The 26,109-nt window shown below is 41.2% G+C and overlaps 1 protein-coding gene across 1 annotated transcript in view; it reads right to left on the bottom strand.

Moving 5' to 3' along the window:
• Positions 1 to 4,386: 4,386 nt before the first annotated feature.
• The window catches only part of LOC310916288 (neural-cadherin-like), a 40,234-nt gene continuing 18,511 nt past the window's right edge, over positions 4,387 to 26,109 (bottom strand). The window contains exons 16-32 of the mRNA XM_083873695.1: positions 24,763 to 25,046; positions 22,208 to 23,825; positions 20,243 to 20,336; positions 19,299 to 19,483; positions 18,509 to 18,741; positions 17,181 to 17,458; positions 14,894 to 15,108; positions 14,472 to 14,599; positions 13,476 to 13,603; positions 13,168 to 13,300; positions 12,905 to 13,085; positions 9,961 to 10,127; positions 9,042 to 9,306; positions 8,037 to 8,217; positions 6,340 to 6,593; positions 5,262 to 5,416; positions 4,387 to 4,846 (exon numbers count right to left, since the gene is read on the bottom strand). Of these exons, the coding sequence (XP_083729821.1) occupies positions 4,445 to 4,846; positions 5,262 to 5,416; positions 6,340 to 6,593; positions 8,037 to 8,217; positions 9,042 to 9,306; positions 9,961 to 10,127; positions 12,905 to 13,085; positions 13,168 to 13,300; positions 13,476 to 13,603; positions 14,472 to 14,599; positions 14,894 to 15,108; positions 17,181 to 17,458; positions 18,509 to 18,741; positions 19,299 to 19,483; positions 20,243 to 20,336; positions 22,208 to 23,825; positions 24,763 to 25,046 (4,901 nt within the window). The 3' untranslated portion in view covers positions 4,387 to 4,444. The remainder of the gene's footprint in view (positions 4,847 to 5,261; positions 5,417 to 6,339; positions 6,594 to 8,036; positions 8,218 to 9,041; positions 9,307 to 9,960; positions 10,128 to 12,904; positions 13,086 to 13,167; positions 13,301 to 13,475; positions 13,604 to 14,471; positions 14,600 to 14,893; positions 15,109 to 17,180; positions 17,459 to 18,508; positions 18,742 to 19,298; positions 19,484 to 20,242; positions 20,337 to 22,207; positions 23,826 to 24,762; positions 25,047 to 26,109) is intronic.

Genomic DNA, 26,109 nt, shown 5'->3' with positions numbered 1-26,109 from the left:
TTGGAGAACACAGAAAACACACCAAGGTGCTGCTGCAAGCAAAGTTACACAAGTCCCCCTGAGTGTTGCTTTTCTCGAGAAAAGAGCGCTTTACAGCGCTTTCTGGCTGCTAGAGACATGCAGAAAGAGCAAGTGTGGCAGAATGTGTTCCAAAGCAGCTGGAGCTACCACGGGCTCCGGACAGGCTTATTTTCACTTGGAGAACACAGAAAACACACCAAGGTGCTGCTGCAAGCAAAGTTACAGAAGTCCCCCTGAGAGTTGCTTTTCTCGAGAAAAGAGCGCTTTACAGCGCTTTCTGGCTGCTAGAGACATGCAGAAAGAGCAAGTGTGGCAGAATGTGTTCCAAAGCAGCTGGAGCTACCACGGGCTCCGGACAGGCTTATTTTCACTTGGAGAACACAGAAAACACACCAAGGTGCTGCTGCAAGCAAAGTTACAGAGCCCCCCCTGAGAGTTGTTTTTCTCAGGCAAAAGAGCGCTTTACAGCGCTTTCTGGCTGCTAGAGACATGCAGAAAGAGCAAGTGTGGCAGAATGTGTTCCAAAGCAGCTGGAGCTACCACGGGCTCCTGACAGGCTTATTTTCACTTGGAGAACACAGAAAACACACCAAGGTGCTGCTGCAAGCAAAGTTACAGAAGTCGCCCTGAGAGTTGCTTTTCTCGGGCAAAAGAGCGCTTTACAGCGCTTTCTGGCTGCTAGAGACATGCAGAAAGAGCAAGTGTGGCAGAATGTGTTCCAAAGCAGCTGGAGCTACCACGGGCTCCTGACAGGCTTCTTTTCACTTGGAGAACACAGAAAACACACCAAGGTGCTGCTGCAAGCAAAGTTACACAAGTCCCCCTGAGTGTTGCTTTTCTCGAGAAAAGAGCGCTTTACAGCGCTTTCTGGCTGCTAGAGACATGCAGAAAGAGCAAGTGTGGCAGAATGTGTTCCAAAGCAGCTGGAGCTACCACGGGCTCCGGACAGGCTTATTTTCACTTGGAGAACACAGAAAACACACCAAGGTGCTGCTGCAAGCAAAGTTACAGAACCCCCCCTGAGAGTTGCTTTTCTCGGGCAAAAGAGCGCTTTACAGCGCTTTCTGGCTGCTAGAGACATGCAGAAAGAGCAAGTGTGGCAGAATGTGATCCAAAGCAGCTGGAGCTACCACGGGCTCCTGACAGGCTTCTTTTCACTTGGAGAACACAGAAAACACACCAAGGTGCTGCTGCAAGCAAAGTTACACAAGTCCCCCTGAGTGTTGCTTTTCTCGAGGAAAGAGCGCTTTACAGCGCTTTCTGGCTGCTAGAGACATGCAGAAAGAGCAAGTGTGGCAGAATGTGTTCCAAAGCAGCTGGAGCTACCACGGGCTCCGGACAGGCTTCTTTTCACTTGGAGAACACAGAAAACACACCAAGGTGCTGCTGCAAGCAAAGTTACAGAGGTTTCCCAGAGTGTTGCTTTTCTCGAGAAAAGAGCGCTTTACAGCGCTTTCTGGCTGCTAGAGACATGCAGAAAGAGCAAGTGTGGCAGAATGTGTTCCAAAGCAGCTGGAGCTACCACGGGCTCCGGACAGGCTTATTTTCACTTGGAGAACACAGAAAACACACCAAGGTGCTGCTGCAAGCAAAGTTACAGAGGTTTCCCAGAGTGTTGCTTTTCTCGAGAAAAGAGCGCTTTACAGCGCTTTCTGGCTGCTAGAGACATGCAGAAAGAGCAAGTGTGGCAGAATGTGTTCCAAAGCAGCTGGAGCTACCACAGGCTCCGGACAGGCTTCTTTTCACTTGAGAACACAGAAAACACACCAAGGTGCTGCTGCAAGCAAAGTTACAGAACCCCCCCTGAGAGTTGCTTTTCTCGGGCAAAAGAGCGCTTTACAGCGCTTTCTGGCTGCTAGAGACATGCAGAAAGAGCAAGTGTGGCAGAATGTGTTCCAAAGCAGCTGGAGCTACCACGGGCTCCTGACAGGCTTCTTTTCACTTGGAGAACACAGAAAACACACCAAGGTGCTGCTGCAAGCAAAGTTACAGAAGTCCCCCTGAGAGTTGCTTTTCTCGGGCAAAAGAGCGCTTTACAGCGCTTTCTGGCTGCTAGAGACATGCAGAAAGAGCAAGTGTGGCAGAATGTGTTCCAAAGCAGCTGGAGCTACCACGGGCTCCTGACAGGCTTATTTTCACTTGGAGAACACAGAAAACACACCAAGGTGCTGCTGCAAGCAAAGTTACAGAACCCCCCCTGAGAGTTGCTTTTCTCGGGCAAAAGAACGCTTTACAGCGCTTTCTGGCTGCTAGAGACATGCAGAAAGAGCAAGTGTGGCAGAATGTGTTCCAAAGCAGCTGGAGCTACCACAGGCTCATGACAGGCTTCTTTTCACTTGAGAACTCAGAAAACACACCAAGGTGCTGCTGCAAGCAAAGTTACAGAAGTCCCCCTGAGAGTTGCTTTTCTCGAGAAAAGAGCGCTTTACAGCGCTTTCTGGCTGCTAGAGACATGCAGAAAGAGCAAGTGTGGCAGAATGTGTTCCCAAGCAGCTGGAGCTACCACGGGCTCCTGACAGGCTTCTTTTCACTTGGAGAACACAGAAAACACACCAAGGTGCTGCTGCAAGCAAAGTTACAGAAGTCGCCCTGAGAGTTGCTTTTCTCGGGCAAAAGAGCGCTTTACAGCGCTTTCTGGCTGCTAGAGACATGCAGAAAGAGCAAGTGTGGCAGAATGTGTTCCAAAGCAGCTGGAGCTACCACGGGCTCCTGACAGGCTTCTTTTCACTTGGAGAACACAGAAAACACACCAAGGTGCTGCTGCAAGCAAAGTTACAGAAGTCCCCCTGAGTGTTGCTTTTCTCGAGAAAAGAGCGCTTTACAGCGCTTTCTGGCTGCTAGAGACATGCAGAAAGAGCAAGTGTGGCAGAATGTGTTCCAAAGCAGCTGGAGCTACCACGGGCTCCGGACAGGCTTCTTTTCACTTGGAGAAGACAGAAAACACACCAAGGTGCTGCTGCAAGCAAAGTTACAGAAGTCCCCCTGAGAGTTGCTTTTCTCGGGCAAAAGAGCGCTTTACAGCGCTTTAAAGGTACTTTTGTTCAAACAATTTTTGACGTAAACTATTTATTCTAATAGTATCAAAACCTTCCTTCTAGGTACAAAACTAATTTACATTTGCATTCTTTATACCAAGTAAAATGACAAAGAGTGATGAAAGATCTAATTTTAAAACATTAATTATAAATCAGAGCAATGTCAAGACTGATAAAAAGAAATGTTGAGTATTATGGTAATTAAAAAATCCCACTGAATTGAAAACAGTTTAAAACCCCTTGTCTCTTCAGAGCTTACAAGCACTCTGTAAACATCTATTAACATTCACACATCACCCTTTGGTAGCTGCCTCACTTCAGAGAGGTCAAGAGAGAAAGGGAAAGAACAAGGTGATTTACCCATGGTCATAGAGGTGAGTGTTCAAATCCATGTCAATATTAGAAGCTTCTGATTGCCTTTTTTCCATACTAAAACCAGTCATTTTTTGGAGAGCAGGAGGAGGCAAAGGAGTTGAGGCTAGGTTTCCCATGCTTTCTGTTTTGAGGAGCCCAGTTTTAACAATGACTGTCCTGACTGAAAGAATTCAGTTCCAGCTTTTTCCTGGATGCCCTTCTAGCTTGTCTTCACACCTGCTATCAGCTATTGTTTTCCAGCTACACATATTGAAGAAGGGTTCCATGTGAAAAGCAAAGTTGGACATAAAAGTTTACTGAACAGAAACTTCTTCCAGGTATCACAATTACCTTTAAGAGTGTAAAATTGTCACAAAGTCATGTTCACAGATGGGATCTTGCTATTCTTTTCCCCTTGGTAATGAGAAAAAGGGTCAGACAGAAAAAGTCCCATAGAGTTGAGCAGCCTGTAAAAGTGAGTGACGTCATGTGTGTCATGTCACAGAAGAGCACAGTTTAGGAGGATAAAACAAAAGCTGACAAGAAACCAGAAATTGTAAATGTTTTATATTTAACATTGGTAATAATTATTTCACAGTCTAAAATTAATTCAATTAAAAAAAAGAATGCCCTATTCTTTCCATTGTTACCCACTTGATAGGTTTCATATTAATACTAGGGAGAAAAATAATTCAAGTTCTTGCATCCAGGATAATTCTAGTAAGCCACCGTGGGCTACACAAATAAAAAAGGATATTATAATATTATTCTATAGAAATTCTACATTCCAAAGTTTTCAAGAAAATTCATGCTTTAAAAGTTTTTGCACTTATATAATGAAATAACTTTGTACAGTGCATATAAAAAAGATCATTCAGATAAGCACTCCTGAGAAAAGTGAGTATATAATGCTATTGTAACTAAAACCTTGCATCACATAAGTTACTTGATGTAACATACATAAAAAAGGGCATTTTAAAAAGTAGTGTCCATATGTCATGACAATGTGTCATGTCATGTTCCTTTAACTCCGGTTACAAATTTTCATTTGAGGCCACATAGAGTTCTTTAAGCTTCTCAAACTTTGACCCCCACTCTTGGAGGAAATCGTAATTTACATCTTCATCCCCACTGATGGAATCTAATGAGCTAAGGCTCCCTGCCAGAGAGCATTGCCCTTCCAAGCAGTAAAAATGAATAGTGTCAGCTGGAAGACCCTTTAGATCATTGTCTGCATCCCGTATGATTTGAGACACATATTCCTTGAAGTCTGGGATGCTGGTAACAGCTGATATTGATTGCTTTTGATGTGCATGTTTTGGGAGTGAGTCTCTTTTGGGGCCAGTTGGTGTCCTGGAGTGTGGAGCAGCTGCTTGCAAAGAGGAGTGGGGAATTTTATGGAGAGGTTTCTTCAGTTCATCTATATTGTAGGCATTCTGGAAACAAAGAGAACGCAATTATCAGAGAGAAAGAAAACCAATTCAAAAAATGTTTTACAACACAAGGCAACACAAGACTAAATTCTGTTAGTTTTCTACAAGATGAAGAAGAGAGGGCCTAGTTCAGAGGACTAAGTTCAGATCATACCAAATCCCTTTGTGTAATGATAGTTTTCAGCTAAAGCAACAATGATGTGTCCAGAGCACCTCCCTTGAAAGTGGACACACATGACCAGCATCATTAAAAGTACAAACCAGATTGAAATAAAAACCTCCCACTTAAGAGGACTTCAGGTTAAAAAAAAAAGAAGAAGAAAAAAAAGCCAATTTGATAATAAGTTGACTAAAAGTTCTGGGTAAGGAAAGTGAAGAGAGGTTGGATTTGCAAAGCTGGATTGAAGCTGCATCATACCTGGTCACGTTCTCCACCTCCTTCTTCATTATAATTGAAGACATTTTCTCTAACATCCTCCCAGCTTTCACGCTCTTCAGGAATGTGGTAAATTCCTCCTTTCCGAAACCCTGAACTTCCCCACTGACTCCACACTGTGTAGGAAACCAAGAGTGCTGGAAGAAAAAAAGACACACATTTGTTATATGATGTATGGCAATGTACGTTGCATGATAAACAAGTAGTTATATGATTCCTGAGATATTAAATCAACTCTTAATTTGACAACTAAATTTGCAGGTAAGAAATGAGTATTGTTAATATATAAACAACTTAAATTCATGAATGTAAAGAATAATCTATGTATATTACATCATAAACTTCATTAAAAGGGTATTTTACTTACCTAAAGGAATCCATTTAAATAGAAGGCATTTTGGCCAATCTCTGGCCTTTCACCAATCCTGAGTAAATAAGATACCCAAAGTAAGTAAACCACTGTTTTAATGAAGGTTACAAGTGTAATATAATCATGGAGTCTTTGCTATTATGAGATGTGTATACAGTTTATCAACATGAACACAGTTGTATGGTGTTATTAATTTTTCAGCCAAAGTGCAGCTGAAAAAGGATACACTGTGAATATCTCTGCCCACACTTTAAATGAAGCTTGCCTTTTAAGACCATGAACTTTCCAGAAGACCTCCTCCTTTTTAATATGTGAAGAGCATATGTAGCTGTAGTTCCTACTTACTGCAAGTGTAAGGGCTCAGGGCAGGTGGGAGTTTCAAATGCATGGGGCTGCACACAGAGTTGCACACAGAATTGCACACAAAGATGGAAAGCTCTTACTTAAGAAGGATTGAAAGTAAGTGACTCTGGAAAAGTCCTAACTTTGCTTGAACTGTCTTCAAAGCAAATAAACTGTAACTATGTGCTATTGTCTGTCTCTTAGCATGTTCAAATAGTGATCTCCAGAAAAGGTGGAACACTGATCACAGCACTCAAAACCCATGAACTTTCAAAGGTAAAGCAGACTTAATTCAGTGTAACAAGGTACAAGATTAAAAATAAAGAAAAAGGGTACATGAACTCCTACCTAGGAAGACAAGGAGGCACATGCTGATTGCCAGAATAGAGCCAGAGCTTAGTCCAACAGGTCTTCCAGCCTTCACCTGGCTAATTTCACACCATCTTCCCTTGTAACCTTCAGGGCACTGGCAGATAGTCTTGTCTTGAGATTGAGCCACACAGGTACCCCCATTCCTACAGGTCCAGTGTCCACAAGGGGATGAGGTACAGTGTCTGAGCCCTGTAAGGGTGTCAGTCACTTCTACTTTCCCAGCTGGGCACCTGAACAACCAAAGCAGATAACATCTTATAGGCAAGCAAAGTATCTGAAGCTGTATGTTGTTTTGCGCAAAGCTTGTTACTGTTTCTTTAAAGTAAAATTTAATTATTTTCAAGCAAACCACAAATCCACATTGAAGGTTTGAAAGACATGAAAAGTCTAACTTAGTGAGGTACTAGACTTATGAAAACATGGATGCATGTTCTGGTTTCTTGATCCAGAAGATATGCAGAAGAGCTTCACTCTTTCCTTAAAAGAGGAAGCCATTACTTTCTAACCCTTTTTCTACATCCATGTTCTAATCAAAGCCCCTGAAAGAAAACAGACAGCTGACATCAATAGGAAAAGAGCTAGCAAGCATGTGGTAGTTAAGTTTAGTAATGTTCATTTGGACCCTGGAGAGAAATGCCATTGACCTCCCCAGAATGACTTGTCTTTTAGGATTGATTTCTTCTTGCGTGTAATTGGAGAGGCCCTGGAGGTATAGTATGAGGTCACAGACTTTCTTTCTGCAATCCAAAGAAGAAATTCAACTGAAAAAAAGGAAGAGGCTTCATATTGTTCTTTCAGAAGCAGTCTGAAGAATAGAGTGTCCCCAGGGACACTTAAAACCATCTCACAGCCTCTTCTAGCAAAGAATCACCAGACTTCAGAAGTGCCAAATTTTGTCTGAATTCCAAGAATTCAAGTGACTCCACCTCTCAGTCCTGCATGTATTTATCTTTGGGTTTTTAAAAGAGAAATGTCTGTATTTGATTTGCATATTTTAATAAATATTTTGATTTTTTTTAATTTAAATAGTGGATTTTCTCCAAGAAATGAACTGTGTAGGATAAGAGCTGTTGGGCTTTGAATCTGGCCCTGGAAAGCAAATTTTAGAATCTGGTTTTGTGACAAACTAATTTTGAAAGTCTCATTGAAAGTATGAAAGTTTCATACAAATTAGGGTTAATTTCAACTTCTTTATTTGGAAATATATGTAAATATGTATTGTATTTGCAATATAAATATATATATATTTATAAATACAGATATATCTTTTATATACATATATGTATGTATCGATGTGTCTATACACACACACACAGAGTCTATATACACTGTAAGTGTATATATACACTATTTTAGTATTTTCATGCAGAGGACAGACCAAAGCTTTTGCAATCCACCTTTTATCAAAGGACATTTCATTTTCTCACTGGCCTTCTGGTGATGATCGCACCATGGAAAAAAAGGGTGGAGTAATTAGGTTCATATCAGACTTGCAGAAAAAGGCAAGTCTAGTCCATAATAGGAGATGAGATGGAGAGAAGGATTTGTCTTTGGAATGGCTCTCTCTGGCCAGCAGCCACAGGGAATCTCACTGTTAGAAGCAAGTTGCCTGGTCAAAGGTGGAAAGAAAGAGCTTCCCAGCCATCCCTGAATGAAAACAAATCTTTGTGTACCGGCATTCATATTTTCTCCAAAGGTCTACGCAAAGGAAGGGGCTGTAACAGGGCTGGCTGCTGCAGGCACTGGAATGGCATCCCATGGTGACCCCTTGCCGCCTCAGAATCAATCCAAACTCTGTGCTCCTGCCTTCCACGAGGAGCGGCTGACCATCCAGCTGGACATCACGCATACAACCTGCAACAAAGCAGAGGAAGGACATTAAGTTAGGTACTTCCCCACCTCAAGCCTTGTTCCCAGCACATAAGCAGGAGTGCTTAGAGTATTGCAGAGAACTTAAAACATTGTTTAAAAACATCCTTATGCTCCTCAGTTTTATTTTAGGAGAGCTATATCATGCTCTGGTCAATCCACAGGTTGACAATACTTCTCCAGGAGAGCTGCACTGTACCAATACCACAGTTCAGCAGAACTGTGCTATGAATCAGAACGGCTCCAGTAAATTAATCTAGATTTAAGATATAATCTTAAAAGTGGGGCTGAATAAAAAGCAACAGAATGGAAAAAGCTGTCTTCTTGTTGAATCACAATCTCAAAGTCCCAGCACTCAACCCTAGGAAACAAAAAGAACACCACAAATCGCCTTGCAATTCTTTCTCCTCCTGCCAAGAGTTGTTTTGCCGGCTCCTTAATGAGGCAAAACCAGGAGTGAAGATCACACCATGTGTACACTGCTTGAGGCATGGGAAACCATGATCTAGTGGAAGTGCCCCTGCCCCTGACAGAGGGTTTGGAACAAGATGATCTTTAAGACCTCTTCCAACTCATTCTATGAAACAAAAAACTGAAGTGCTATTTTTAAAATATTTACAGGAAATCTCATGTTTTCACTAGAACCAGATACAATGGCACATAGGGTTGCACACTGAATTCCCCAGTAAAGGAAGGGCATAGTAGTCTATATGGGAATTGTTTCCTGGGTTTTAGACTATCCAACACACTCAAAGATGCCACTTTCAGGCTTTAATTCCCCCCTCTTAGGAATCCATCATGTCACTTACCTTGGAAATCACTCTCTGAATGACTGGGAAGGCGGTTTCCTAGCACAATGCTTGCCCAATCCATTTCAAACCATCTGTTCACACCCAAGACAGAGGTGACTTCTTGATCACCTCCACCACTGTTAACACGGAGGGTAAATTCATTGTTGTAGCGCTCCATGGTCAGAAGAACCCACTGGCCATTGTTTATACGTAATGTTCTCATTCTCAAAGAGTGATTTTTGTCCCCCAAACTGAAGTTAACACTAAAGAAACCCTCAACCACCTAGAAGAAGATGATAAAGACCTTTAATAACAGAAATACACTTCTAAATGTCATTACACAGTCCTGCCTCAAGAAATGAATGTGAGTTTTTAAAATGGAAATGGCACTCTTATTTTTAAGTGCTTTATTCCCAGATAAAAGTTACCACAAGAGAACTGCAGATGCAGGAATTATCAACTCTTTTTTTTACAAGTCACTCTTCTAACTGACATGAACTCTTTAATCAGCCTTCTCCCTACTGGTATCTACCTCTAAGTTTTCCCAGCTGACCATCCTGTTTTAATTAGACTAATTAGCCTCTCTCTAGCTAATATAATCCAGACATCTTTTTTCAACAGCAACAAAAATGTAGAGGCAAGTTTTACAGACAGGGAGAGATAGAAGCCAAGGGAAAAAGCAAGCAGGATGAGCAGAACAATCTTCTTCATTCACATGCATCACAAGGACATTTTACAGACAGTGCAAACTAGAATTTATGCCATAAAAGAATAGTGAGAAGGACAACATAAATGAGAGTGGTTACCCTCACATGGAAAATTCTTGCTCTTTATTACATGACAGAACAGGTGTCTTTAATCAGAAACTGCATCTTTTTCTCTCACTGTGGTACTCCATGACAAATTAAGAGCACTCAGGCAGAGCAGCTCAGCTCACCTCCAGTTGGATGTGTCCGTTCCCATTTGCAGAGGCCAGGCTGAGAAGGGTGCTGTGCGAGATCCGCGTGCGCACCATCAGCTGGATCCGCGTGCTCCGAGTGCTGAGGATGCTCCTTGGCTCATAATGGATCCAGCTGTCCCTTCCAAAAGCCCATTCTGGAAGAACTGAGCACAGCACACAAAATCAAAGTGAAAATCTCAGAAATGGCTGCTCACTCAGATTTCTGCTCTTTGAGAATTTACTAGCTCTGAATGTCAGAGTTTTAGTTCTTAAGGAATTCTGGCAATACAATGAAGCATCATGGAAAGCAACCTCTGAGCCATTTCAAAGAGAATTAAGAGAAAACCAACAAATTAAGGATTCAGAATTTAGGTAGGAAAAGGACAATTAGATACTGTCTCTTGCAGTCTGCCTGTTACAAGCTGTATGTTCTACTCAAACACTCCTACACTGTGTCCAAAACTCTTTTTTTTTTTTTTTTTTAATTTGAAGCATATTTCCAGTAAAGTAGCTCATGTTGATCTGAAAAACAGAAAAACCAAACAACTCCCAAAAAAAAAACCCTGACCAAAGAAAAGAATCAAATGTGTCTTTCAGTAGTTTAGTACCACACTGAAACCCCCACTGTTAGAAAACATGCACCTTACTTCCCATTTCAGTTGGCACAAGAGAAAGCCTCAGGGAAGGCACAGGATTTTTTTAACTACAAAGGGAGATTAAATTAGTGTTTACTATTTTAACTAGGGAAAATGCACTGAAATTATTTGTTTCCTTATTCCTGTGAGGAGCCCAGGGTCCAGCACAGAGTTTGATGAAGTTGCACTGCCCACTTCTGTGCAAATCAAACACCACTAAACTACCCAAGCCCTGATGCTCTTGCAGAGAAAGCACCTATTTCAGTCTTATCGGCTGTCAGCAAATCTAGATCTGTTTTGGGCCAAGCTTAGATAAAAAAAGGAAATTTCCTTTCACCAAATAAAGAGATGGTTCAAGTTAGTTAATAGACAAGACAGATGCTGGGTCACCAATGACTCATCAGACGTCAGTGTCATGCAGTAGAAATCCAAAGAGTACCCAGCTCATCCTGGTGCATTTAGTTTGATTCCCAGGACATGAAATATCTAATAATCAGGAGACTTAATTTCTTCACTCTTTTCCTTTCACTGTTTGACTTCTCTCTTTCCTTTCTTGAAGCATGTTTTATTTTTTCCTCTAGCTTTTCCCCCCATATTATTGTTCCCAATCCAGTTCTCTCTTTTTCAGTGTCTCTGCAGCTACAAGCTCTAGCTGATGAGCAGGCATGGGTTTCCCTGGGATACTCCAGTGACTCCTGTCCTCGGCTGTCTGCTCCTTGCTGTGAGCATGTCACAGTCCTTCACAAAGCACCAGCTGCACACCAGCATTTTGCAGCCCAATATATTAGAAGAAGTTGGTGCCAATCAAAGTTTTTCTCTTACATCAGGATATGACTTACAGATTTTGAATTACTACTTTCTGAGCCCTTGGTTTGTCCCACAGTAATGAGGGGTAGAACCAATATAGTAGCTGGGCTTGTGAAGCAGCATTTCAACATAATGCAAAACAGAGTAGGATTTGAATTCAGGAAGATGTTTATAAACCAGTATCATCTGTCTGTAATACAAATAACTTAACTCTATTAACCAGTTTTGTGGTCATTATGAACACCTTGAAAAGTGAATGCTCCAGGCCTAGACCACGCCAGTTACAATTCCAGCCCTCACCCTCATTGGACAGACAGGGCTTCCACTGAATAATTTCCTGCCACACTTTTTAGGTCTTAGATGGAGAAAGAAGAGAGAGTCTGGCTGCTTGCCTAGGGTATTATTGTTCTGTATACAAGAAGAAAAATAAGGTGCATTGAGCTGAAAGGATATGTATAATGCACCATTGTCCTTTAATTAATTCCAAAATATTGATCCAACACTAGCTTGCAAGCACTCCTTTCCAGCTGCTCACTGCTGCTCATCCTCACCTGTAGCTCACTCAAACTACAGGACCGAGTGGGATAGTTCTCTTCCAACAAAAGCCCCCAGAGCTTTGGGGCACTGGTGCTCCTTACAGACTGGTTTGATCAATCACATCATTTGTACCTTGTACCTAGAGGCAGCTAAAGTCCCAATAAACATCTGTCACTCACTTCTGATTCCTGTTTGGCTGATGAAGGTTTTAAGATAGAGGGGACAGAGCCAACTTCAAGTGTATATCCCCTGTACCCTGAACATGGGTGTGGGCTACCAGGAGTTAAATAATTTATTTCCTAAGTTTTTGAATTGTGCTAAAATTTTCTGCTTTGATACAACATCTTTGAGGTTTTCATTATGCACCAGAGAAGCTTTTGTTCTCTGATACATATTTCATGCTGACTTTGTACAGGATAACACGTTTGTTGCAGTCAGCCTGATATTATGCTCCCACATACACCCACTGCTGTGGTCTAGGGGTGTTGCTCAACTTGCAATTCATTCTAAAAACAGATGCAAATGCAATTATCACCATTTTAGAAGTGGGTAATGGGGCCTGAGGATAACAATAAGGGTATGCCCACAGGTTTCACACATTCATTAAACTTCATTTTTTGATCAGCATGAGCAGAGGAAAAAGGCACAATGCAGAATATTTCCCTTTCTGTCACTGAGAAATAAGATAGTGACAAAAAGGACAAAACAACCTGATCACTTCCCTACCCTGCAAAATAAAGCAGCTCTTAACATAACCCCCATCTGTGACATTATCTTTATTTAACAAGAGTTAGTAGGATCTTTACATCTTTGAAGATCTAAATCATTCCCAGAGTACAGCATGGTGTTATTATTCCATTCAGTTCAAAGTCATGGCAGTATGACTTTGAACGTTGGAACAGTGTGTCTGATGCTGTTCCCACAGATCCTCACCACAAATTTCTCCCTAGAACCTTCAGTACCTTTTTCACATGCTAATCCAGCATATCCTGGGGAACAGTCACAGCGAAAGAAATCCCAGCCACCAACACACTTGCCATGGGTGCCACAGGAGGCCACCCCACCACTCTGACACATTTCATCCATAAGGACACAGCCAGGAGAACTGTTCAGGGACTCTGCAGGGTGCTCCAAATCATAGACCTGAAAAAGGTCAAAGGAAACCATCACAGCAGGTGCCTACAATTCTCAGCAGTAAACCAAAACCTGATCTTTCTGTCCCTACCTTACTATCAATGATGACATTGCGTATGCAGCCCACAAACCCTCTGAAGTGCCTTTGTGAGTTGTGGTAAGGCAGAGTCCTCTTAACTCCACCCAGCTGCAGGGGCTGATGGCCACTGAAGAGCTTACCCATGCTGGAGAGGAGGTAGGGAAAGAAAGAATTAGTGGCATGCAAAATACAGCGCTACAAATTAATGGGCTGATTTCACCACCCCATTCCCACCCTTTTCTGTAGTTCTTTTGAGTAGTTGTGTTTCAAAAAAAAATTTTGAGGGTATTTTTGTGCTTTTTTTGTTTGTTTTGTTTTACCTTTGAGATCCCACAATCACTCCAGAGGCTTCACAGGCAGATAGATCCATCTGGGAAATCTTCTTAGTGACACTGCCATTGTCTCTAACTGAGACATTCACACAGTTGTCAAGAATCAGCTTTACTTCCTAGAAAAAGGCATTATTTAAAACAATTATATCCAGAGACATGCATATATTATAATTATATATTTTCTTTCACTTAGCAGAAGGTAGAAGAGTAACTAGCAATTACAGTGTCAGAAGCTTTGTTAAAATAATAAAATACTCCACATACTAATCTGGAAAGTTATTGCACATGGCATTTAACTAAAGAGCCACACAAAAGAAAGATCTGACTCTGCCATGACCATGCCAAATCATTGACATAGTAGAGGGAGCATGGGACATTCTTGGAGTTTTCTGCAAGACGAGAACACAGAGAAATAACCTAGCAGAGCAGAAGGTCTGTCAGGCTCCATCCCAGATTCTGATGCCCTTCAGCTTGTCTTATGTGGGAGAGAAGGGGAAGCCTAGCAGATGCCTTCAGCAGTGTTATATCAGCAAGATACTCCCTGTACACAAAGTGCATCTACCTCCTTTGTGCTACACATCTAAAGTCTCTTGGTGAGGCAGGGCTTCTCACTCAGATAAAGTATGAATATTTCACTCAATCACATCAGGAAGCATTTAACCCCTGAACTATCACAACTCTGTTGTCTAAGCAGCAGACAGGATAACTAAATAAATGAAATAGCATGGCCAGTTTCATAACTGGATCAGACTTCTTCAGGCCTTGTTCTGTTTCACTGCTTCAAGACTAAGATGATGTCTGAATTGACAAAATTCTACCTAAGAGGATGTCTAAACTGACAAACTTCTACCCCTGCTGTTTCAGAGATTATGGAAAATTGATTGATTGATTGATAAGAGTTGTACAGAAGGGAGGAAGGATTTGGAAGGAATAACTCGGTACATGAATTAATGCTTACACAGGGCTGCCCATATTTACACTTGCCTTTCCATCATTTATAATTTTAATGTTGTGCCAGTGGCGATCTGCAACATTAACTTTTTGTGACAGCTGCAGGAAAAGCTCACCAGAGCTGTGGCTCACGGTCAGCGACGGGACACCACCAGAGAGTTCTGAAAAGGAAAGAGTCTTATTGGATATGCAGTGACCATGTTCCCATTCAAATGAAGTTGAAATGACTGTTGCAGTTAAATCTTAGTTGGAGAAGATCTTTAGACAGCTTTTAAAAAGTCCAGCTTCTAACAATGACACAAAGATATGAATTAGGCATACTGGCAAACTATTGTGCATTCTCCTTAGTCTCCAAAAGTAACTTTCTGAGTCTTTTTAAAAATAAAAACTCCAAACCTATGAACTAAGCAGAATCTCACCTTCACATAAACACAAATACTTTATAAGGAGCTAACCTAAAGCAAGGAAGTTTTCCTGCTCTCCAGGCTGCCCTTGTGCTGCTGGTCCATGGTACAAGAGAAGGCCATCAACAACTTCAGTGATGAACTCTAAGGAGATGCGGCTCTCAAAGCAAGGCTGAAGAGGAGGGAACCAGGCATAACCATGGCCTCTGAAGCTGTGCTTTGTCTGCTGGCAGTCTGGTCCATGAAAATTTGCAACACATTTGCATCTATTTAATAAAAAAAGAAAAAAAGTAAATATCCACCATGCAAACAGAAGATGCAGAGGTCTCTTCTGACAACAGGACTCTGTTCCCTAGGCTATAGTACAGGTAAAGCACTAGCAAAAATTCTGCCAAAAAATGTTTTGACTTGTTTGTACAAACACAAAATAAGTTTAGTCTAAATTATAATATGTCTATGCGAGGATATTCTGTGACTAAATGATTGACCTGTTGCAATATATAAAGCCCATGAAAACTTCTTACCTCTTCAGCATAAAAAAAGAAAAACATGCTTTTCACTAGGCTTAGTTATCAGCTTGTCTGAAGACTTTCTAATGCTACTGACAGGAAAAGCAAAGGAATCACAGAATCATAGAATACCAGACTGAAAGGGCCACAAGTATAATTTGGCCCAACTTTTCTTGGCAAAAGAATAATCTAGACAAGATGGCCTAGCATCCTGGTAGTCAAATATCAGAAGTGTCCATCACTGGGTAGACCACCACCTCCCTGGGGAGATTAATATAATGGTTGATTATTCTCATTGGGAAAAAAATCTGCTTGTGTCCAATTAGTCTCTGCAGGAAGGGTGTGGGAAGGTAATATCACCCAGAACAAGTAGGGTGTGGCAGTCATAGATCTTGATGATGCTTGCTAGTTTATTTCTTTTACACTATCAAACAAGAAATGCTTGGAGTTCTTTCCTTAGAATGTAGAAAAAAGTAGCCACAGTATGACAATAACAGAACCTGTAAGTGGGAAACCAAAGGAACAACAGAAATGGGCAGAAGGACAGGAAGGGAGATCAGCTGGGCTCCTATTCCTTAGTTTCTGTTTCCCATAGATTTCTAGTACCTTTGAGAGCAGAATGATGGGGGCAGGATGCAGGAAAAGATGACATATAAAACTACTGAAAATGGACCTCAGAGATGAACCAACAACAGGTGACAGAGCCTACCTAGAGTTTCTGGGCAGTAAAATTTCCCTGTCTGATTGTACCTGAGCAGCAATGAGAACTTTAGCATGACAAGAACTTCTGCAGCTTCAGCCTGAGTCCTGTCACCCCAGAGTGCTATGAAGACACTGGCCAGTGTTTCTGCTTTCCTATCTTATTTTTAATCAAACATGCTGGAAGCCACATTCTGGAAGGTGATCAGGCTAATTCTGAGCTAGTACAGTCCTATCGGTTTTTTCATCTTTATACTATATTATCTACAAGATCTCATTTTTGGAGAAACAAATAAGGTAAGAAATGTGGGGAAGAGGTTATTAAGTGACATAAGAGATGTCACTTAATATGTTAAAACATTTAACAGCATTAAAATGTTTAAGGCAGGCTGCACAAACTAACAGCATTTTGCAGCATGGCATTAATGGAACTGGTGCAGCCTGGAATATTCCCAAGGGCTTTCCTGGAGACTATGTCAAACATAAAATATATGTACCTGAAAATAGAAGTTATTTTACAAGACCTGTGTGTGAAGTTTAACAAAACTTAGATCTGCATTGTGAAATGCTCCACCCAGTGGGAGGAGCCCAGCATTCCTACCTGGATAAAAATTGGAGATTCAGAACACCAGCACAGCCTGTTTCCACTGGATTCCCAGAGGAAGACTGGACCTATCTCACCACCACTGGATCTTCAGAGAAAACTACACCCTTCTACAGGATCATCTCTGCTCCAAGAGAACCACATTTGTCACTCCAGAAGGATTTAATTGGATTGTTACCAACACCCTGACCAACAAGGTGTCAGGTTGTATTCTGACTGTCAGTGTTCTCTTTTTCTGTTTGTTTGCTTTTTTTGTACCACTACATTTTTATTTTTGATATTCTTAGTAAAGAACTGTTATTTCTATTCCCATATCTTTGCCTGAAAGCCCTTTAATTTCAAAATTATAATAATTTGGAGGGAGGGGGTTTACATTCTCCATTCCAAGAGAAGCTCCAGATTTCCCTGGCAGACACCTGTCTTTCCAAACCAAGACAACATGCAATTATGGTTCCTGAGGCTTTTACTCATCCTCCTTACAGTCTGCACTACATTTTGTTTGCACACCTTATGAGGCTTTACCAACCTGTAGCCCAGATCAGTATCCACACACGTGCCACCATTGAGACAAGGGTTTGTCTGGTATGAGGAGCAGGAAAGATGAGGATTCTCCCGAGCAGCACAGCCACACACAGCATGACTCAGCACCGTCACAGACACCAGTGAAACACTTCCAGATGTGGTTATGGTTGGTACATGGTTCTGTTCATGCTTACTGATGCATCCGCTGCTGTGAGTGCAGTCTGCAGTCACACATTCATCAATGCCAATCTGGGTGATATTTATGTCCAGAATGCTTTCCAGCTGAAGAAGAGGAAAAACAATTAGTTGTATTCATCTGACTTTTCCCCTGAGTTCACCAATGACAGCAATGAAAAGCCCAAGTCTTGCTCATCTTCAAAACTGGTTGCTGTGCCAATTCCTTCCAATGTCTACCTCACCCTATACAGCCAAAGCCAGCTCAGTCTGGCATCTGTTAAAGCCAAAGCCTTGATCGAAGTCAGTTACAGCATGAATAAGCGTTATGAGGGCAAAAATACTGTCAATATTCATTAGAGACTGAGAAGATAATTTTTTATCACTAATGGTTCTGATTCATCATTTTCATGGGATCTGAACTATATTTTTTATCTGAACTTCTGACTTAAAGATAGTGGAAATTGGCACTGGATAGGGAATAAATATCTTCTCTGGGAAGAATGAGTTGGTACAGCTCTGCACCAATATGTTTCCAACAGAACAAATAACTTAAGTTTGGGGAGGGTGGTTGGTTTTTTTTGTTGTTGTTGTTTGTTGTTGGGGTTTTTTGTTTGTTTTGTTTTGTGGTTTGTTTTGTTTTTGGTTTTTTGTTTTTGTTTTTTTTCCTAGAGGGAAAGGAACTTTACTAAATTTTAAACACATATTTCAAACCTGATTTTGTACTGGAGAGTGGCTCTTTTACTACTTTGCTGTCTTAAGTCTAGAAACTTGAAATGTTTGACTGGTTTGGGAGTTTCAACTAGAGAACTAAAAATCGAAACATTAAGGCATCATGTAAAAAGGCAACAGCTAAACACATTCTTTATACAGTGTTTTACAGTCTTTTCAATAGGAAAATATATTTAAAGTCGTAAAAGCATATTGTGTTTAGGTGATTTAATATGTATTTAGAGTCTGGCTTTCAAAACATTAGTATTTGAAACCTTTAGTATAAGTGCAAAAGGACTGTTTGATTTTACTGATTAAAACTATATATTTTTCTCACACATTACTCCCTTAATCATTCTAGTTGTTCACATTCACTAGGCAATGGGCATTACCTGAATAGACACAATGAGAAGAGGCTGTGGTTTCATATACAGGATGGATACTTACCCAGGCTCTGGAAGCTGCTACATTGCCATTAAGTTTTTCTGCTTTATAATAAGGTGGACCATAAACTGCAAACCAAATATCAACCCCTCGGATTGGACTTGGGCTATTCAGTACACTGAAAATGTGAACATTTGCCAGTTGAACGGAGATAATTTCTGAAAGGAGCTTCTTCATCTGGTAGTATTTACTTTGTTTTTCAGGGGACTGGGATATGAACTCCTCTGGTGTGATACCTGTAACAGAAATTGAAACCTTGACACACTTGTTTCTTGCAATGTTGTAGCAATAGAAGAGAGGAGCATCACAGAATAAATCATAAGGTTGCAGAAAATGAATTCAACTGCAAGTTCAGGAGTATTTTCATTTTTAGGCTCTGAAATTTTTTGTGCTTGCTTCTGCTAAACCTGCTCTGAAACTTTTTTGACTCACTAATTTCCATTTTTTAATTATTTTTTTTATCAGAAACATGTTTAAGAAGATTCTACTTCTCCTCAAAGCTTGAAAGAATTTGGTGAATTTCAGGCAGACATTTGTTTGACTAAATTTTTTCTTCTGAAATATAAGTTGTTGGGGTTCATAAAGTTGGTGCAGAAATCAGAGAACTTTTCCTTGCTGTATTTTTTCTCCATAGACATTCCTTCACATGCAGCATCAGAGGACCATGCATTTTCAAATCCTTAGCTAGAAAACTATTCATTCTCATCCCATGTATAAGAGCATTCTAAGCAGAATTCTAAGTATCACAGGGGTAACATTAAAGATGTAGACTGTACTTGAGCACATTGCTTACCTTTTATTCGTACAGAACCAGCATTATGCAGGGCATCATCTTTGATTTCCTTCACTATAACCTTTACAGTTGAGATAACATCTGGCCAGACTCCATCAATAACTCTAACTCTAATGTTGTATGTTCCTGGTGGGGTTCCTTCTTTAATAGTCAGCAAACCTGAGTTATCATTAAGGATAAAGTACCTGTAATAAGAGTTAAGCCAAGGAACAAGCTATGAGAAGTTCAAAACCTAAGTACTACTTATCATCACTGATGCTTTTTCTGAACCACTTTCTATTTATCAAAGAAAGCAGATACATTTCCTTATGAAGGGACAGAGCAGAACAGAACTTTTTTACACTGTCTCCTATTGGCTCCTAATGACTCTCCACCAGCGTATCATGAAGGTTTCTTCCTGCTGCTATGCTGTATTAACTGTGTAGGAAGACTAAAGCTGCAATAGCCATAACTTGGGAAACAATGCAAACTCCTAGTGTAGATACATTCACTGAGAGTGACATCCCTGTCAAAACCTCTGAGTGGCACATGTACATCTCAGTCCCAGTCACAATCCAGACACTCCCAAGTCTGTACATCTAGTATAAATAAGGTCTTAAAACCAGACATGGAAACTCCAGGAGTCTGCATGGAGGAATTTAGAAGTTAGTAGGTATGTTCCCTGTAGCAGCTCACTGATACAGATTGTGAGTATGAGTGTGAACAGCAATTTAGAATTCTGGCCCATGAGGCAATGGGAAGCAGACTGCTTCATCATGCTGTTATTTACTGCAGCCTCACACTCAGAAGGGCTTTTGGAGACCTACACACAGAAGTGTCTAACCAACAAAATGCTTTTGTACTCTTGTTCTCAAAAAAAAGTCAGTGTAAATGCTTGCTATGATTTTGTGTGTGTTCAATTTTCCCATAAAATTTACTCAACTCCCATTTTTCTCTGCAAATACCTTGATGTTTTCCCTTCAAATTGGTAGATTTTGCGATCCCAGTCATCAGCATCAGGAGCACTGACCTGGCCCAGTACTGTCGTGGGGAGAATACCTAGAACAACATAGCACACAAGTGGCACAGTCAGACCTCTCACAGGTACACAAACATGTACTGCTCTAAGCACATGTGTCATAAGCCTAAGACCTCTACAAAAATAGTTGTGGTAGTTCTCAAGAAATGTGCACCAGTTTGCAAATGCCACATGGTGTCCTGCTTATCAGATGCTTGCTGTGTGACTACATAGATTTAATTCTATGGGTGACTCCAATAAAAAGGAATGGGAAGGAAAAAAGAAAAGCCACCTCTGAGAATTTTCACTGTTTTATCTGCATTATTCAACCAACTTACAGAGTGGTTTAGACAGGCATTGGTGTTTGTCAGGAAAAAGAACCAAAATGCAGACTGGGTAATAAAGGGCAAAAAACAATAGCAATTACAGAAAGATTAAAAATTACAGCAAGATAGAGAGGATGTCCAAAATACAATGGCCAGAATAATTTTGAGTAAATGGTGAGACATGGGGTGAGATGGAAAGCAGCATGTAGGCTGCTGGTTTTGCGTCCTCTCAGCAAAACTGACAAATTAGTATTAGTCTGGATTTACAAAACTTACTTCTGAAGGAAAGGTCCATAGTTATCTGAATTAATAAACCTACTGAATAAATAATCAAGAATACACAGAGGATAAATACAGGACTTCACTGTGTGACAGGGAACAGCACAAATCTCAACAACCAAGGAACTGAATGCAAGGACAGAAAACTGTACCTCTCTGGCAACCGTGGTGACATTCACTGGATATTTTTCAGGAGACAGTATACAGGATGCCCTCGTGTTTGATTCCCACAGGATAGAAATGTGACACATAATATGATAGTCTTTTGATTCTGTGTCTCCTTTATATTTTAATTAATCAAAGATCTGAGGTTTTGAATAGCCCCTCCCAGAAATTAACCATTGTACCAATAGTTTTAAAGAAACAATTAAAACAGAATTCAGGCTTAATGAAAATGTTCGGTATTTAAGCTACAGGCAGAGTTTCTCAGCAAATAGAAACAGACTTGGTTTCAATTTAACAATAAGCTGAACTTGAATATTCATGCAAGAGGCAGTACAACGTTTCAGTATAAATAAATGTGAACAGCATCTACTCAGAAGTAGCTCCTAGTGTGCCACAAAGACAATCTATTCAATGTGCCAGCAAACCATAGGACACAGAGCAGGGTAGAAGAGGAAGAAATGCCCTGAGCCAACATGGATGCAAGCATCCCAAAATATTGTGACCTGTGTGTTTTATTTTCCTGATGGGCTTATTATGGGTGGCACCAAATCACAAGAATACTGCTGCCTCATTGCCAAAGCAAGAAGGGAAAGAGGGCTTCTCTCACTTCCCATGAAGCCAGAATTCACAGAAAATTCCTCCATAACAGCATTTTTCAGCTGAAGACTTGGATGAATGTTTCAGCTGTTTACATATGAGTTCAATTTAAGTGTATTCACTAAAATTCAATTCAGTCTAGAGAAGGAAAAAGGTTTAAGGAGGAGAAAAAAGGTTCTCAGTATTCATCATTTCTCTCATCATTTCTCAGCAACATTATGAACTTTGGTAATTTTTTCTCCCCTGATATGTAATGTTGCTGAAAAACTGTATTGGAAACCAAGAGATCATTACTCAAGTTTGACAGAAAGGTGCCAAGAAATGCAGCCAGTTATGCTCCTTCTTCAAGGCTCCTTCTTCCACAAATCAAGTGGTCCAGAGTTCTGTGCCCCACATACCTACTGCTTTCTGTCGGGGTTTAAATAAACTTCAGTAGCACCTCTACTGACAGCTTATGTGGAACACGAGAGTCCTCCTGTAAAACTTAAAGCTGCCTATTTTGACCTTATGTCACCCTTGGAAGCAAACATCAGGGAGTGACTTACCATCATAGCTGTAAATGAGACATTCCATGTAGCCGGCAGAATGCGGGTGGTCATTTTGGTCCCCGATGTTCACGGTCAGTGTGTTGGTGGAGCTCATGGGTGGGATCCCGCTGTCTGTGATCAGGATGGGCAGGTAGAACGCCTTGTGCACCTCCCTGTCAAAGGTATGCAGTGCAGTGAGCATGGCACTTCCATTGTGGAAGTCCTGCAAGCTGAAGCTGGTCAGGCCATCGGAATCACTGAGAAGGCGAAAGGAGAAAGGGGCTCCATTCGCAGCAGTGTCTCGGTCCTTGGCAAACAGCAGTGTGGAGGTCTCATTCATTTGGACAACCTGTGGAGAAGCTGTGTTTTCCCAGACCACTGGGTTATAGTGTGCCTCAAACTCTGGCCCATTGTCATTTACATCCTGCAGAGTCACTAAAACAGTGGCACTGCCGGTCAGAGGGGGCTGTCCCATATCAGTGCCAATCACAATGAGTTTGTACTGAGCCACTGTCTCATGATCCAGCAATCCTGCAACCATCAGCCAGCCATCACTAGCCAAAGAGAACTGGCCACCTGGATCAGACTTGTTTTGCAGGTGGAAAGAAAACCTCCCATTCAGGCCAGAATCCAAGTCAACAGCAGAAACCTGAATAACTTTGGTGCCAACTGGTACATCTTCCGCAAGTGCAGCCACTTCATAGAACTGGGGATAGAAGATGGGAGCATGATCATTCGAGTCCTCCACATAGATCACACAGTGAGTGATGCTGAAGAAATCCATGTCCTCTGCTTTCACAGTCAAATTGAACACCCTCTCATGAGGTTTCTCAAAGTCAATCCGTTTGCGTAGCCGGATGAACCCACAGTTGTTGATTTCATCTGTCTCTATGGAGAACTTGCGGTCATTGTCCCCATCAATGATGCTGAACGTCACCACGGCATTTTCTCCCTCATCTCTGTCCACAGCAGACACCACCACCACCTCAGTGTTAATACTCGCATTCTCAGAGACAAATGCCGTGTAAATCCTTTGCAGGAAGACTGGAGCATGATCGTTTACATCAGTCACCAAAATAGTGGCGGTGCCTGTCCCAGTGAGCCCTCCTCCATCTCTGGCCTCAACCACCACTAGGTATTTGTCTTCCTTCTCACGGTCCAGGGCCCCCAGCACCGTAGAGATGGTGCCACTAACTGAATCAATGGAGAACAAGTTCAAATTTATTTCGTTTTTGACGTTCTGAATGATACTGTATGTAAGGACAGCATTTATACCAGCCTTGGGGTCATCGAGGTCCACTGCTGTCATTTCCATGATAGGGGTGTCAGCTGGAGAGTCCTCAGGGATGTGGCCCGTGAAGCAGCCATCTGACACACAGAGGAAAAGAGGTGAGTTATCATTCACATCCCTCACTTCTATGATCACATCTGCAAAGCCAGTCAGGCCCTCTCCTCCTTCATCCGTCGCAAGAACAAGGAAGCGCCATGTGGATCGCTTCTCCCGATCCAACCTTTTGTGTGCGCTGATCTCACCCGTGTTCTCATTGATGCTGAATTCACTGCTGGCTCCCTGTCCGTGCAGGGAATAGCTAATGGCATTTTGATCTGCTGCTTGGTCAGGATCCGTTGCAGAAACCTGGAACAAGCCACAGTAGGCAAGTGTGTATGTTAAAAAAAGGGGAAATCACAGTTGTCTTATTGATGGCAGCTGCTACAGTGCAGGCTAAATGGATAGTGTTCATTTCAACAGCAAGCATCTATTGGTTTGAGTCATTCAACTACTCTTTTAATAAACATCATGAACAGCCTAGAGAAACTAAAAGAGGACATTTCAACAGACTAATACATTCTGCATCCCAGTATATTTTGGAAAGAGAAAAAACTGTAGGAAGAATCAAGTGAAAATAATAACAGTTGTGCTGAGCAAATATTTCTTGTGAAATTCTTTGGAGCTGGAATACAAAGGCAAGCAGAGGCCGATTCTCTCTGACTGCTGTGAAAACAGGCCACACATCCAAGCTGATGATCAGCACAGGCCAGAGAGAATTCCCAGCTCCTGATTTGCATCCAGGGATTGTTTGTGAGATTGCTAGTTGGGCCTTCCAACCTTTTATTGTTGCTCTAACAACAAAACAATGAAGATGATTGAGCTGGAGTCAAAGAACTGTCCCTGGTAATGTTTATTTGGTAGCATAAATTTAACCTCATTGCATGCATGAGGTACACATGCCAACCATTCTGTGCTTATACAATTACTCAAAACGGGCCAAATCTTCTTTATAAAGGAAAGTTATGACATTTTTCAATACTTAGAATCACATAATTTTAAAATCAGTTTGCAAAAGACCCTTAAGATCAAAACCAACCGATATTTATGTTGGTCAAGAGAGCAAGTCCACCATGCAAAATTACTAGGCTTACTTTATTCTGTTCTTTACAGAAAGGTGCTAATTAAGTCCTAATATCAAGCCTCACTCACCCTAAATAAATGATCTTTTTGGATTTGTGTGAATGAATGTGACTGAGCTGAACACAAAGCCAGGTTTAGCCCTGCCTTGTGGAAATTGCTTTACCTTTAGGACAAGTACAGGCAGATCTGTGAGCTCCTCCAAGACACTGCCCTGGTATTCATTCTGAGTGAAGACTGGTGCTTCATCATTCTTATTGACAACATTGATGATGATAAGGGTGTGGTTTTCCCATTTTCCATCAGAAGCTACAAGCCGGAGCTCATAATGCTGTTCTTCTTCATAATCCAGAGGCTGAGCAATGAAGACAGTTCCAATCTCAGGTTCCACATCAAAAACCCCTTTCACATTTCCTGAAGTGATCTGATACCTTAGTTTGGCATTTGCACCTATAAGAGAAAGAAACAACTGCCCCCTTTGTTCACTCTATGAATGCTCAATCCAGCTATGCACAATGGAAATGTATCCAAGAGAAACCTTATTTGTCCAGACTGCTGCGGTGTGTGTGAGAGAGAGAAAACATAAAAACATACACAGAATGATCTGTATATGTAATTTGAAGGTTTTGTGTGTGGTAGATGGGAGGTTAGGTTTGCATTTATATTTACAAGTATAATTTACAGACACAGACAAGCACTTGTTGATTGATAATGGAGAAATTGTGTGCCTCTAAATTATTGTGCATTAATTTGCCAGTAATAAAAAAGTAACATACTATGAAAATACAAGAAGCTATTTTTACTCTATGGTCCCTAAGCCACTCATTTCAAATGCCAGTATTCCTTAACTTTTTTTGAACCACTGGGTGGTGCTAAAATATAACATAAGTCCACTATTTTGAGCAAGAATTCATCTTAGAACATTTCACCTGTGCAACAGCAGTTGATGGATTGCTGAGAAACTTTTAGGAACAACAACAAATAGTTTAGTGCTTCCTGTTTACTTATTTGGAAAGGTAAAAAAATACATTGCAATGCAGTATACAAAGTCATTTCCTAAATTAAATAGATGAACTGCTAGGAACGAAAAGAACATTCAGCTTTTTAAGTTGTGAGTCAGCTGCACATGAGAAGACTATGAGCAATATGGATGTCTAGAAAGTGAAAAGGCTGTGCTCTGCATTAGTGCTTGGAAGGACTTGGCTGCGTTTTCAGCAGAAGTTTGAACATCAGTTGCCAGCAGCTTTTGTCAAATTCTCCCAGGTGCAGCAGCTGGTTTCAAATGGCCTCTTTACACCTCCCTCATGGGCACTAAGAGGCACAGGAATTGCAGCACTGCCACAAAAAGGAACAACCTCACCTGCTCCCAGGAACACATCCCTCTGGTTCTCATTTGGGCTCTGTCACCAGCTTGTCTTCTTTTAATCAATAGATTTGTTTCTCTTGAGCAAGTTGAGCTGGACCAGCTCACAAAAGTAACCAAAACGCAAAGACAGGGAGTGACTAGTGATAT

This window comes from Zosterops lateralis (genome assembly GCF_965231275.1).
Source record: "Zosterops lateralis genome assembly, chromosome: 1".
Taxonomy (NCBI): domain Eukaryota; kingdom Metazoa; phylum Chordata; class Aves; order Passeriformes; family Zosteropidae; genus Zosterops; species Zosterops lateralis.
The sequence above is the reverse complement of the archived record's forward strand: the minus strand, read 5'-3'. Positions and strand labels throughout refer to the sequence as shown.